The sequence below is a fragment of the Spermophilus citellus genome (assembly GCF_964194105.1).
Source record: "Spermophilus citellus genome assembly, chromosome: 2".
In the NCBI taxonomy this organism is placed as follows: domain Eukaryota; kingdom Metazoa; phylum Chordata; class Mammalia; order Rodentia; family Sciuridae; genus Spermophilus; species Spermophilus citellus.
Window position 1 is genome coordinate 900370 of NC_138183.1, and position 12813 is coordinate 913182.

General features: G+C 57.3%; 1 protein-coding gene across 1 annotated transcript; it reads left to right on the plus strand.

The window, feature by feature from the left end:
• Positions 1-1386: 1386 nt before the first annotated feature.
• Positions 1387-8245, plus strand: SAPCD2 (suppressor APC domain containing 2). Its single transcript, XM_081270422.1, has 6 exons — positions 1387-2346; positions 4562-4674; positions 5285-5431; positions 5592-5699; positions 5780-5899; positions 5971-8245. The coding sequence occupies exons 1-6, from the start codon at positions 1800-1802 to the stop codon at positions 6097-6099; spliced, it is 1164 nt and encodes a 387-aa protein (XP_081126548.1). The 5' UTR covers positions 1387-1799; the 3' UTR covers positions 6100-8245.
• The last annotated feature ends 4568 nt before the right edge of the window (positions 8246-12813 follow it).

Here is a 12813-nt window from a genome sequence, read left to right on the forward strand (position 1 = left end):
AGACTGGCTTTGAACTTGTGATCCTCCTGCCTCAGCCTCCCAAGCCACTGGGATTACAGGCTTATGCCACCAGCCTGGCTATTTTTTAAGACAGGGTCTCATTAAGTTGTTTAGAGGCTCCATAATTGCTGAGTCTGGCCTTGAACTTGCAATTCTCCTGCCTCAACCTCCCAGGTCACTGGGATTACAGGCATGCTCCATTGCACCCAGCTCTGGATGAAGTTTTGAAGAGCACATATATCAGCCAGGAGTAGATACAGAGGAGACGGCCTTCCTGGTAGGAGGGCCACCAGGCACAGAGCTTAGGGGTGAGGAAATGAGGGTACACTAAGGACTGGGGCAAGTGGAGTACTGAAAGGAGAGTAGGTATGGGAAGATGAGTCTGTAGAGGATCGTTGACCTGCCGCTAAAAGGGGAACCAGAAATAGGCTTCCGTGACCAAGCTCCATGGGGTGACTCTGAGATCAAAGCCTTTTGGGGGCCCCACCCAAATTCCTTACCCTGAAAGAGTGTATAACCCCATAGAGCAGTAGAGCCAGGGGAGTTGGCCATGACAACTGCCCCGGGGCCTGAGACACAGAGGACCCAGGAGAGAGGCTGGCTGAGGCCTACCCAGGAGGTGCTGAAGGGAGGCCTCTGGGCCGGAGCCTGTCCAGAGGTGTTCTGGAAACGAATAGAGTACTTAGAAAGCAGAGGCAGCAGGAAACATGTGGGTGACACTCAGTATCCAGGAGCCAGGGTGGGGGTGGATGGGACCAGGGCAGGTCCTAGACGACAGGCAAAGGTGGAGGCAGGGGTCCAGCCAGACAGTGCCTGAGCACCTCCTGCTCCTGGAGGGCGCTCCTAGTTAGCTTTGAGATAGACTCCTGGAGCAAGAATGCCGGCTAAGGACCTCATCTGGAGTAATTTGATCCCTGTTAGAAACAAAACAGAGGCTGGAACAGAGGATCTGGGGGGAACAAAGTTTCGAGACCCAGGAGGAGGTATCCGCAGAGGACCAGGAGCCCAAGGGAACTGGTTACCGGATGGGCATCTGGGGACACAGGAGAAAGTGGCTTTGTCCTGCAGCCGGCAGGACAGGCCAGTCTGGAAGTGGGGGCAAAGGAGGAGCTAGCAGCGGTGGGGACAGAGAGGCCTCTGTGAGGGGGAGCGCCCAGCTGGCTGGAGCCTGTGATCCTCTTGGGGCCTTCCTCCTGCAAGAGAAGGAGGCCTCAGAGTCTGCTGGGACTTGTGGCCAGGAGACCCTCAGCGAAGAGGACCCGAGGGAGCTGGCGGGGTGGGTGGGGAGGTGGGATCCCTGGAGGGGTTGCGCCCTCCCATTCTTCCCCCAGGAGGCTTCCTAGAAACAGGATTTTTTGTAGGGCCCCGGGCCCTACCTGTCGGAAAAGGGTGGGCGGCTAAGGGGCCGCTGGACCAGAGAAAAGGCTGAGCCGCTGCGGCAGGGCTGGTGGGCGTGGAGGTAGAAGAGGAGGTCCGGGAGAAAGCCCGAGCTGGGATATTCGGTCCGGTCCGCCAGCCTTCGGGCCCCTCCCCGGCACGGCAGTCGGCAGAGCCTGCCGCAGGCCGGCCTCTCAGCTAGAAAAATCAAACCAGGGACCGCGGCCGTTCAGCCAATCGGCGAGCAGATAGGCTACCTTCGGCCAATGACTGCCCCGAATGCTAATAAGGGCTGACGCCGCGAGAAGGGCCCCATTCAAAAGTAGCAGCTATTGTGGCTCAGGGCCGCGCACCCTACAGGTTCCGCTGTCGTGCCGCGGCCAGAAAGGAGCGTGTGGACGCGGGGACACAACCCGGCGTCCATGGCCGCGGCCGCGATGGCTCAGCGGGGCCGCGTGCCGCCCGCCGCGACTGCACCAGGCACCGAGGGGCTGCCGCGCGCCTTCCTGCAGAGCCTGCGCACCCTCTTCGACATCCTGGACGACCGGCGGCGCGGCTACGTGCACCTGCGCGAGATCGAGTCCCGCTGGCAGGGTGCTGACGCGCGCGAGCTGCCCCGAGGCGTGCTGGAGGGCCTGCGCCAGGTGGCCCCGGCCAGCGGCTATCTGACCTTTGAGCGTTTCGTGGCCGGGCTGCGCACCTCGCTGCTGAGCGCTGATGGTGGCCCGCGAGACCCGACGCGCGCCTCGGGCCGGCAAGGGGACAAACCGCCACCACCGCAGCGCCTGGTGTTTGCACCGGCGGACGAGCCTCGGACTGTCCTGGAGAGGAAGCCCCTGCCTCTGGGTGCGCGCCCTCCGCCGGTCGGCCCGGGACAGCTGGGCGGCCCTGCGGAGGCGGCGCCCTGCCCCGCAGAGCCCGAACGGCCCCTGAGTGCAGCACTGGAGCGGAGCCCCAGCACGGACGCCGGTGAGTGTGGGGCGTCCCTCAACTCCGCCTCCTAGCTCCCCAGGGCTGTGTCCGAGGCTGGAGCCCGGAAGTATCTCCCACGAGGGACGGGGACGGGACACCTTGGTGGTGGACTCCAGAGCCAGGAGCGCGCCTCAGTGGGCCCGGGGGGCCTAGAGGTTTGGGCATGTGCCAATGTGCTTAGGGCCTAAGGAGGCCAGCCCTTCCCCTGGCAGGAGTTGGGTGGAGCAGGACCGTGATTTGGAACACTCACTAGGAACACACCTTGTATCAAGCCTGAACCAGGCACTGGAACAGCTGCCCAGTGTGAGGGAAGGTGGGCCATTTCCCATGCCTGACCCAAACCTGGAACCTCGACCTTCGGCTGCTGCTCAGGCAGAGGTGCTTCCCTGTGGAAGAGAAAGTCCCCCTAGACTGTGGTCAGAGGGTCTTTCCCAGTCTAACAGCTCAGCCCAGAGAGCTGGGCCTATTGCCCCAACCCAGGCCCGGGCAGGTGGGAGCTGCTGGAGGTTTTCCAGGAGCACCTGGCACCTGTGCAGACAAGAACAAGGTGTGTGTGTGTGGAGGGGGGCTAAGTGTCTGGGCTGCAGCAGATGCCACAGAGGGATGCAGACTATATCCCTGGGGACTTTTAACAGGCTCCTCTCTGGCTTCCGGTCCAGCTGGCAGAGAAGGAGACCTTTGAATGGCCCCTGTCTGACTTGTTCCCCAGCGCCTTCCTTGGAACAGGACCTACATTATGTCTGAGGTGGGGGCAGGCTGCAATAAACCTAAGGTCCCCAAACCCTCAGCCCATTCAGCCTTTGTACATGCCCTTCCAGGTGCAGGCTTGGTCACTGGTGGCAGCTGCTAGTCCCTTTTGTTGCTGTCCATTGCTTTGCCAGCTTGCCAGACCTCTCCCCCTGCCTCAGGCTGATCTCAAATTCTATGACTCATGCTTGGAACCACAGTTGGCCCTGGCCTCCCTGGTGAACTGATCCAGCAGCCCCATACCAGGCTGGGACCTCTCTGTGTACCTCATGGTCCAGCCTCCCTGTCCCTGTGGTTGGGAGGCTTCTGGGTGCAGCTGACACCAATTGCAAGGTGGATGTCATCCTGTGGCTGTGCGGTTTGAAACCAGCCTTAGAACTGCATGCAAGGACAGGCTCAGGGCTTGGTTATGGTCTAGCCCTGCTCTGCCCTGTGGCACTGGTTTATTTACCACACCCCCCTGAAGGCCACATGGCCAGTGCACCCATCGTAGGCAGCGCTTACACTCATTACTCAGCCAGGTTCTAGCTATCACCCTTTTACAGGTAAGCCAAGGCCCAGACAAGAGGCAAGCCATGCTTGATTGACAGGCTGGATTTCAGAGGACCAAATCTGGATCCCCAACCACCCTACCTTTTCAGTAAAGCTTCCCAATACCCATACAGCGTCCTAAGCCCTCAGCCCAGAGATTCAGGCTTCCTCTCTCGTGCAGAGCAGGCCCAATGTCCCAGGTTCCTCCCCAGCCCCACTTGCCAGTGCCGTCTTGCCCCTCCCCACAACATGACTGTGCCTCCCACTGCCTCACCCTGAACTGTGGCTCAGCAACTGGGGACGTGGACCCTGAGGCCTGCCATAGACTGGGCTGGTTCTTACGCCTCCGCCCCACTCCCAGCCCAGGGCATGACCTGGGGGATGAGCCTGGTGCTGGCGACAGGGCACCCTCCTCTGCACCTAGAGCCCCTTTCTGTAGACAGGGAGGCCTTCCAGAGACCCCCCCCCAAGCCCTGGTGAGCCTGAGGCACACGTCTCCGAGCTCCAGGACATCTCCCATGAGCCCAGGACATGCCTGACTGCTGGCTGTGCACTGTGTTTGTATGTGTTAAGGTGCCTCATACTGCAGTTGCTCCCGGGCAAGAGTTGATCTCCATCAAGCAGCTCCACCTGTCCCCTGCCTCAGCCCCTGCCCAGGAGGGCCTTGTGAGAGAGGGACTGAGAGAACCAGAGGCCCTGCCAGTCCATCCCGTACCCCTTACCCTTTACCTAGCAGCCTTTGAGACCCCCAGCTGTACTCATTGTGTTCTGGGCATGGGGTAAGGTGTGGAACTGTTAGCCCTCCCCGGCAAGTGAGTGGGCTCCAGGTGGGGGTGACTGGCAGAGGACACCATGCAGCCCTGGCCCCCAGGATTCACAGTGCCTGGGTTGGCTGGGCCTGGAGTTCAGCCAGGTTTCTGCCTCCCCACCACAGGAGCAGCAGGCTGCAGGGGCCTGGAAATAGATGCAGGAGATGCTCGGCGGGCCCCACGGGCCCGAGGGGAACGTCGGAGGCACACGATCACCAATGGAGTGGACTGTGGCCTGGTGAGAGGGGCTAGGGCTCTGAGGGACTCTCCAGGTTGTCTGGGAGGTTGGGAGCCTGGGAGCCAGGGACGGGCATGCAAGCCAGCTTCTGGGGGAGTCCTGTTGGGCGCATCTGTCAGCTCCAAGAATCTCCCTACCTGGGATTGAGTGTACTGGAGGGCTGGCGAGGGCCAAGCAGAGGAGGTCATGAGGTCTTTTAGGGACATGCTGTGACAGGAAGCTTGGCCCCTGCCCTGCCTGCCCCAGGAGGCTCAATTCTGAAGTTCGGCCTATCATGCCAGGTTCCTGCTTTCTACAGAAAGAACCCTTGAGAGGGGGTGCTGGGCCAAGCCAGGGGGGAGTCTGAGAAGAGGGGCTGAATGAGAACAGGGCCTCCACTGTGCTCCCCAGAGCAGTGGTGCCGGGCTCCCTGGGACTGGCTATGAGTATCCATCTGTGTGGTGAAGCCTGCCCACGTGCTGATGTACTCTGTGTAGGTGTGCATGTGTGATCTGCTGTGAATTCCTTAACTTACACTCCTGTGGCTTCTGGCACATTTACATAGGCATGTAGGTGTGCATGGATGTGTGTGCTCACTGGCACGTGTGTCCTGTACACACGTGTGTTGTAGCTGAAGCAGCTGAAGGAGCTGGAGCAGGAGCAGGAGGTGCTGCTGCAGGGTCTGGAAATGATGGCTCGGGGCCGCGACTGGTACTGGCAGCAGCTGCAGCGTGTGCAGGAGCGCCAGCGCCGACTGGGCCAGAGCAGACCCAGTGTGGTGAGTGCTGGGACCGCCCCAAGGTCCCAGGGCACCCTTGGGTAGACCCCCACCAGAAACACCCTGTGCTCCCTCTAGGGTCTAAGCAACAACTTTGGGGGGCAGGAGTGCCAAATGGGGGACTCCCATCACTTCCCAGTGCTCCCCCGCTTTTTTCCAGGACTTTGGGGCTGCAGGGAGTCCCCGCCCTCTGGGGCAGCTGCTGCCTAAGGTGCAGGAGGTAGCCCGGTGCCTGGGGGAGCTGCTGGCTGCAGCCTGTGCCAGCAGGGTGAGTGATCCCAACCTCCCCCCATTCCCTTGTCCTGGAGACTGTCCAGGGGAGGCCTGCCTGACCGTGCCCTCCCACAGGCTCTGCCCTCCTCCTCGGGGCCCCCATGCCCTGCCCAGGTCTCCACCTCATCCTCAGCCCCGGGCTGGCAGCAGCAGACCATCCTCATGCTGAAAGAGCAGAACCGGCTTCTCACCCAGGTGAGGTGCAGGGAAGTGGGGAGTGGGGGCTGGAGGCCAAACTGGCCCTGACCACCTGCTTGCTCGCCCAGGAGGTGACTGACAAAAGTGAGCGCATCACTCAGCTGGAGCAGGAGAAGTCTGCCCTCATCAAGCAGCTATTTGAGGCCCGAGCTCTCAGCCAGCAGGACACTGGGCCTCTGGACTCCACCTTTATCTAGCCAGGCATGCATCCAGGGGGGCCGGCATTCAGCAGGACATGCATTCGCAGGATGTGCATCTAGCGAGACTGTATCTAGCCACAGCACAGCCTTGAGCCCTGTGGGCACCCCTGTGAGTCCCTCTCTGGCTAAAGACCATCAGCTGGCCTGGGAAGAGCCCTTGAGCGGGAGCCTCCCTCTACTCTTGGGGTCTGGGCCTGCCCCAGGCCTGCTCTGCCAGAACACTGACGCTGTTGGAGCCTTGGGGGCCACCTGGGGAGAGGCTCTGTGCACCCTACAGCCTGGAGCTGCTACTGCCACTGTCATTGGATGGTGGGGGACCCCTCCTGATGTTTATCAGGTTCCAGGCATCTCTGGGCCCAGAGGGGCACATTTACAGCTGTCCTGGTCCCTCCTGCCTGTGACTGGGGTCCTGTTTCCAGTAAAGAGTATTGGTCACACCGGGCTGCACTTCAAATAGCGGCCAGCAGAGGGCAGTGAGTGACCTGCATGTTGGTATCTGGGGTTTGTGGAGCATGGTAGGGGGTCTGGTGGTGTTCAGGGTGGGTGGAGAGATCTGGAGGCCAACCAGTAGGAGGCCTAGGGGCAGATGCAGGTTGAGGTCCCAACTGGGGGCACCAAGACAGTGATTATGCTTCAGCTGGGAGCAGATGAGGGGGTTAGGGGCTGGCCTCTACATGGGACTCTGCCTGTGCCTCTTGGGAGCCCCAGAGATAGTAATCAGGGTCTAAGTCCCAGCCAAGGCTGAGAAGGAATCTAGCTGCAGCCAGAGCAGGCCTGGCAGGCTCCTGAAATGGAATCCAGAGCTCGGTTTGCCTGCTCCCTCCCACAAACCCCAGACTCTACAAAGCACTTGGGTCCTCATCCTCTTGGCCAGGACTCCACCCCATATTGAGTCCCACAGCAACCTGGGACTTGGTTCCAGACCTTAGCCTGGTCCAGGAGTGACTGATGGTCACCAGAGTGGCTCAGGCCCCTTTCCTAGGGACGACCCTGTCCCCAGGAGGAATGTCCCAGTCAGTCCCAAGGCATGGTGTGGGCACAGCACATGCACCCCATAGGATACAGGATCCCCAGGTCTGGGATCTGCTCAAACCTCCATCCTCCCAGCTTGGCCCCAGAAAGATGGGGCTAGGACACATCCCCTCAGCCACAGCAAAGTGAACTACTGGGCACAGGAGGTGGCTGGGACCCCCAGCCCCCATCACTCCCTGTTCAGGCACATGCCCAAACCAACCCTGCTCAGACTGGCCTGGTGGGGTCCAGTGTGCAGTGCCATGAGAGTGAGGGGCACTGCAGCTTCATGGGTGGGCCCTGCCTGGGCCTCTGGTCCAGTGAGGGTGGGTGTGTCACGTGGCTACCCACACAGCCTGACTCCCCTGCTGCACCTGCAAGACATCCCAGCTCACTCACAAGTTGGCCCAGTACCTGAACCTCCCAGAGGCCAGTTCTGAAAGGAGCCCCACCTACAGGTGGACTGGCTGGGCCATGATCACAGATATCCCTGAGGGCCTGATTCCCTCACACCCAAGGGATTCAGGAGGCAAGAGCCGGCACAGCTGGCTGGTGAGACTAGTCAGGAGACCACACAACGAGAGCACAGCTGAGGGGTAGATTGAAACAAACTGGTGACAGGTGGCAGGAGGCAAGGCCTTGGTGCTCCATGCACAGTCACAGGTACTTCCTCCAAGTGTGCAGCCTGGAACGGTCTGCCTGTGCGGCTCCAGAGGTCTAGAGGCAGAATCTAGAGGGGCCCAGTTGGCAGGGCCTGGGGGGCTGGCAGAGGCCAGTGCAGATCCTCTATGGAGCCTCAGCCCTAGCGGCCCCCAGAGTGGGTGACTGTCCTTCCTGAAGGCTGGTGCCTCCTTGCAGGAGGTGAGCAGCATTGCTGGCCTATATCCACAAATGCCAGTGGCACATATGCATGCTGCCAGATGTGACCATCACAAATGTGTCCCTGGGGGTAGGGGGACTGCTGCTTTTGAATCACTGCTCTGAAGGAAGCCAGATGCACCAGGACCCTGCAGTTGGTATGGAGACTGAGCCTGTGGGCACTCCACCACCGAGCCACATCCCCAGTCCCTCATTTATTTTTTATGTCTCAAGACAGGATCTAGCTAAGGTGCCCAGGCTAACCTTGAGCTGGTGATTGTCCTGCCTCAGGCTCCCCAGTCGCTGGGATTACAGGTGTGCACCCAGGTGTGGCCCCTGGGAGGTTCAGGTACTGGGCCAACTTGTGAGTGAGCTGGGATGTCTTGCAGGTGCAGCAGTGGAGTCAGGCTGTGTGGGTAGCCACGTGACACACCCACCCTCACTGGACCATCGCACCTGTCAGAAATGAGACTCTTGAAAATATGAAAGAGCAGACTTCGTGATCTCTTATTCCATAAAAGTGGGATCTTTCACGTTATAAAGAATACCAGGGCAGGGTGGGGTGCAGCTCAGTGGTCAAGTGCTTGGGTAGCATGAAAGAGGCCCTGGGTTTCACCCCCAGCCATGGGGGGAAATGCTGATCAAGCATGAAAAAGAATAACTAGAAATTAAAAAGGAAAGTACCGTTGGTTGGAAAGGAAAGCTCAACGGGGGACCAACATCAGATGGAAGGTCTCAGCCCTGTCAAGGGGTTTAGTGGATCCAAGAGGGAGGACAGAGTCATCCAGAACATGTCCCAGGGAGACAGGACGGAGAGATGAGGCTTGGCTGACAGAGGGAGCAGGTCTTTCATGATACAGGCGTCTCCCGAGGGAAAGAGCAGCAGCATCAGATGAACCGGCCTAGGGCTGGAAATCATTACAAGAACCACTTCTCAGGTCTAGGAGGCCACTTAGAAGGCTGAGAGAAAGCGCCCGCTCCCCTCCCCCAGGGCCAAGTTGGAAGTCCCCGACTGAGAAGCTGTCTTTAAGGAGGGGAGCGCACTCAGGGTACAGCCCCTGCCTAGCATGCGCAAGGCCCCAGGTTCTACCCTAGCACCAAGGATAAATAACATTTTCAAACCAAAATTTATACTTTATGACCAGAAATTCCCTAAAGAACCTGCAGGAGAAATGTTTCAAGAAGAACCTGACACTCAAGAAGGGATCATAAACACAGCTGGGTATTGCCACGTAACATGTGGACATCAGACTTAGTGGCTGAAGTGGACGGCGGTTTCCTGGCAGTTGCCCTGGGTCAGGCAGTCGGGAGCAGCCACACAGGCCTGTCCTGACCTGGAGCTCCTGGAGGCTAAAGCACGGGAACTGTGGGGCTCTGCCACTGGTGGCTGAGGACCCACTTTCAAGATGGTGCACATGCATGGCTGTTGGCAGATGTCTGCTTCTGGGCTCCAAGGGGCAGCTGAGTGTTCTTACAGAGTGGCAGTCACTTCCCCAGAGGTCATGACCCAAGAGAAAGAGCCGGGAGGAAGTCACCTCTGGGGCTGGGGATGCAGCCCAGTGGTAGAGCGCTTGTCTACCATGTGCGAAGCCCAGGGTTGAATGGGTTCCATCCCCAGTACCAATTTATTATTACTATGGTATAATATAGTGGTATATTATTATTATTGGTTTAAGTTTACACACACAGAAAATAAGTGCCTAGGACAAGGCTAGCCTGATCCACTTAGCTAGATCCTGCCCCAAAATAAAAAGGGTTGGCGGTGTAAGCTCAGTGGTAGAGTGCCCCGGACTCACTCCCCAATACTACAAGAAAGGAAAAACAAAAGAAAGAAAAGATATTCAACCAAAGGGGAAAAAATCCAGAAAACATAATGAGATGATAGAGAAGCCCGTTGGAAATCACAATTTATGTAAATGACTCAAACGCATTGATTAAAGGATAAAGTTGTCAGATTTTTAGAAATTAAAATTAGTCTGTTTTAAGAGATACACCTGAAAGAGAATTACAACAGAAAACAAAGACACAAATTTTAGTCATATTAATGTAAAACAAAATAGGGGTTTTTTGGTTGTTTATTGTTTTGCTTTTGTTTCATTTTTTGGTACTGGGATTGAACCCAGGGCTCTACCACTGAGCCACCGCCAGCCCCTTATTTTTATTTTATTTTTTTATTTTTTTGAGACAGGGTCTTGCTAAGTTACCCAGACTGGCCTCAAACTCGAGTACCTCCTGTGTCAGCCTCCTGAGTCACTGGGACTACAGATGTGCCCCACCATGCCCAGATTAAGGCAAGAGATGGCACTAAACATAGTAAGGGTAACTACCTAGTCATAAAAAACTAATTTTACTACTAAGATATAAGAATCCTTAACCTGAGATCACCCCGTAAAATATGTAAATCACAAAGATCTGCAGCGATTTCCCCACAGAGGAACTGCAGACAGCAAACACGTGAGGAGATGTCAGCCTCACCAGCCACTGGGAATGAGCAGATGCGGGCTGCGGAGATGTGCACCCCGCCAGGCGGCCCGTGAAGCCGAGTCCACACCACACCCCGGCCCTGTGCAGAGAGGCCGGCCCTCCATGTGCTGCTGGTGGGAGCTTCAAGTGGGACAGCGGAAGTGCTCAGAGACCAGCAGGCAGGCGGATCCAGGATGGAGAGTGAGGTTCATGGGGCCTTAGTGGACAGAGTGTCTCGGACAGCAGCCACTTACGTGCTAGGTAGGCCAAGGTGGGCCTCCTCCCATGGGAATCTCTGTCTCAGCAACTAGTAACACGCAACGTCAGGAAACTCCAGGCACCAGTGGCTGCAGGGAGGCCCCACTGACCACACTAATGACTGCTTTATCCCCGGGGTTTGCAGTGCATGCCAGGGCCACCTGGCCAGCAAGATGGCAGTCACCAGCAGGATGGCTGCAGTCATGTCAAGCTGGCTTCCGCCGACAGCCATTGTGGAAAGTAGTAACTGTTGTTTTTTTTTTAATCCAGGCTGATATTCTTTTTGTCTTTTATTTATTTTTTTTTAAAGAGAGAGACAATTTTAATATTTATTTTTTAGTTTTTTCGGTGGACACAACATCTTTGTTGGTATGTGGTGCTGAGGATCGAACCCGGGCCGCACACATGCCAGGCGAGCGTGCTACCACTTGAGCCACATCCCCAGCCCAGTAGTAACTGTTTTCAAAACTAAGATTGATGTGGGCACAGTGGTGCATGCCTGTAATCCCAGGGGTTCAGTTGGAGGCCAGCCTGGGCAATTTAGCAAGACCCTGCCTCAAAATAGAAAATAGAAAAGCCGGGGCAGTGGCTCAGTGGTAGAGCACCCCTGGGCTCAATCCCCAGTACTCTCCCCACCAAAACACCAACAACTAAAATCGGTTTACTGCATGATTGTTACTTTTTAAAAAATATTTATTTTGTAGAAGTAGTTGGATACAACACCTTTATTTTATTTATTTTTATGTGATGCTGAGGATCGAACCCCGGGCCTCGCACGTGCTAGGCGAGCGCTCTACCGCTGAGCCACAACCCCAGCCCCATGATTGTTACTTTTAAGTGTCTGCTCAGCCATGCTGTGGTACCCAGGCCTTCAACACCTGTGGGGACATTGCTGTGATGGGGTGTCAGAAGTGAGTCATGTTTCCACCAGTAAACTTTGGGTAAAGCAGGTCTCCTTCCATACAGTGGGTGGGCCTCATCCCGTTAGTTGTAGGCTCTGAGAGGGAAGCTGAGGTCCTCCTGAGAGGCAGGAGTCTGGCCTCCAGATGGCCTTTGACCCGGAAGTTGTGCCGTGGACCCTGCTGCCCACTGAACTGTTCTGCAGACCCAGAGTCAGGGCTGTGATCAGGCATGCCCCTCCCCACTGCATCCGTTTCTCTGAGGAGCTCTGACTAATCCATTACCTAATCCCACTCGTGGGCATTTATCCCAGAGAGATGAGCTTATTTTCATGCAGGAACATGTACACGAATGTTCATAGCACATCGTTTATATATAAAATGGGAAGCCATGCAGACAGACACTTCTCGATGATGATTGGTCAGACAACCGCAGTAGAGCCAGGTGCAGCCACACCTGTAATCACACCTGTAATCCCAGTGACTGCGGAGGCTGGGGCAGGAGGGTCCCAAATCTGAGGCCAGCTTCAGCAATTTAGTGAGGCCCTATCTCAAAAGGGCAGGGGATGTGGCTCTGTGATTAAGAGCCCCTGGGTTAGATCCCCAGTATCAAAAACAAAACCCTGTGGCATATCCACACCCTGGAATACTACTCAGCAATGAAAAGGAGTGGGGGACAGCATGGGTGGAGCAGTAAGACAACCAAACAATAACAAAAATAATAAGCAGAAGATGTGTCTGCCCCTGGACACTGACTTCTGAAGGAAAGGCTGAGGCGGGAGGCCAGGGCCTCAGCTGTCTCAGCCACAGGCCCTCCCTGGAGGTCTGAGTCTGGCTGGGGAGGGGCACTCCACATGTCTGCTCCACACTGTTCTGCCTGGAGCCCTGCCCTGCTGAGGTTCCTGGGGGAACCCTGCTCCCGGTCCCCGAGTCCACCTCCCAGGAACCCAGCACCCAGCAGCTGTCTCCGTGCCAGGAAGGGCTGTCCCCTGCCCTAGTTCCACTCAGAAAGCACTCCGCTCTCAGCCCGTCCTGGCCATCCCTGCTCAGCTGCTTGCCCTTCTTGGCAGGCTGGTCCAGGCGCCTGGCCAGAGCCTGTCTGCCCCAGGGCAGGGGCTGGGCTCCCCACAGACTCTGCCCCATCCCATCAGGCCTGGTGGGGAGTCCAGCTACCCCAGGCTTGTCTGTTCAAGGACAGTCCAGAACACCAGGAAGCCCATTA

What these genes read in the sequence shown, in the direction of transcription:
- SAPCD2 (XM_081270422.1), top strand. Translation starts at nt 1,800, where the DNA reads ATGGCCGCGGCCGCGATGGCTCAGCGGGGCCGCGTGCCGCCCGCCGCG. An exon ending in GAGCCCCAGCACGGACGCCG is followed by an intron (nt 2,347 to 4,561) that starts GTGAGTGTGGGG and finishes TCCCCACCACAG; the next exon opens with GAGCAGCAGGCTGCAGGGGC. An exon ending in CTGCAGCCTGTGCCAGCAGG is followed by an intron (nt 5,700 to 5,779) that starts GTGAGTGATCCC and finishes GCCCTCCCACAG; the next exon opens with GCTCTGCCCTCCTCCTCGGG.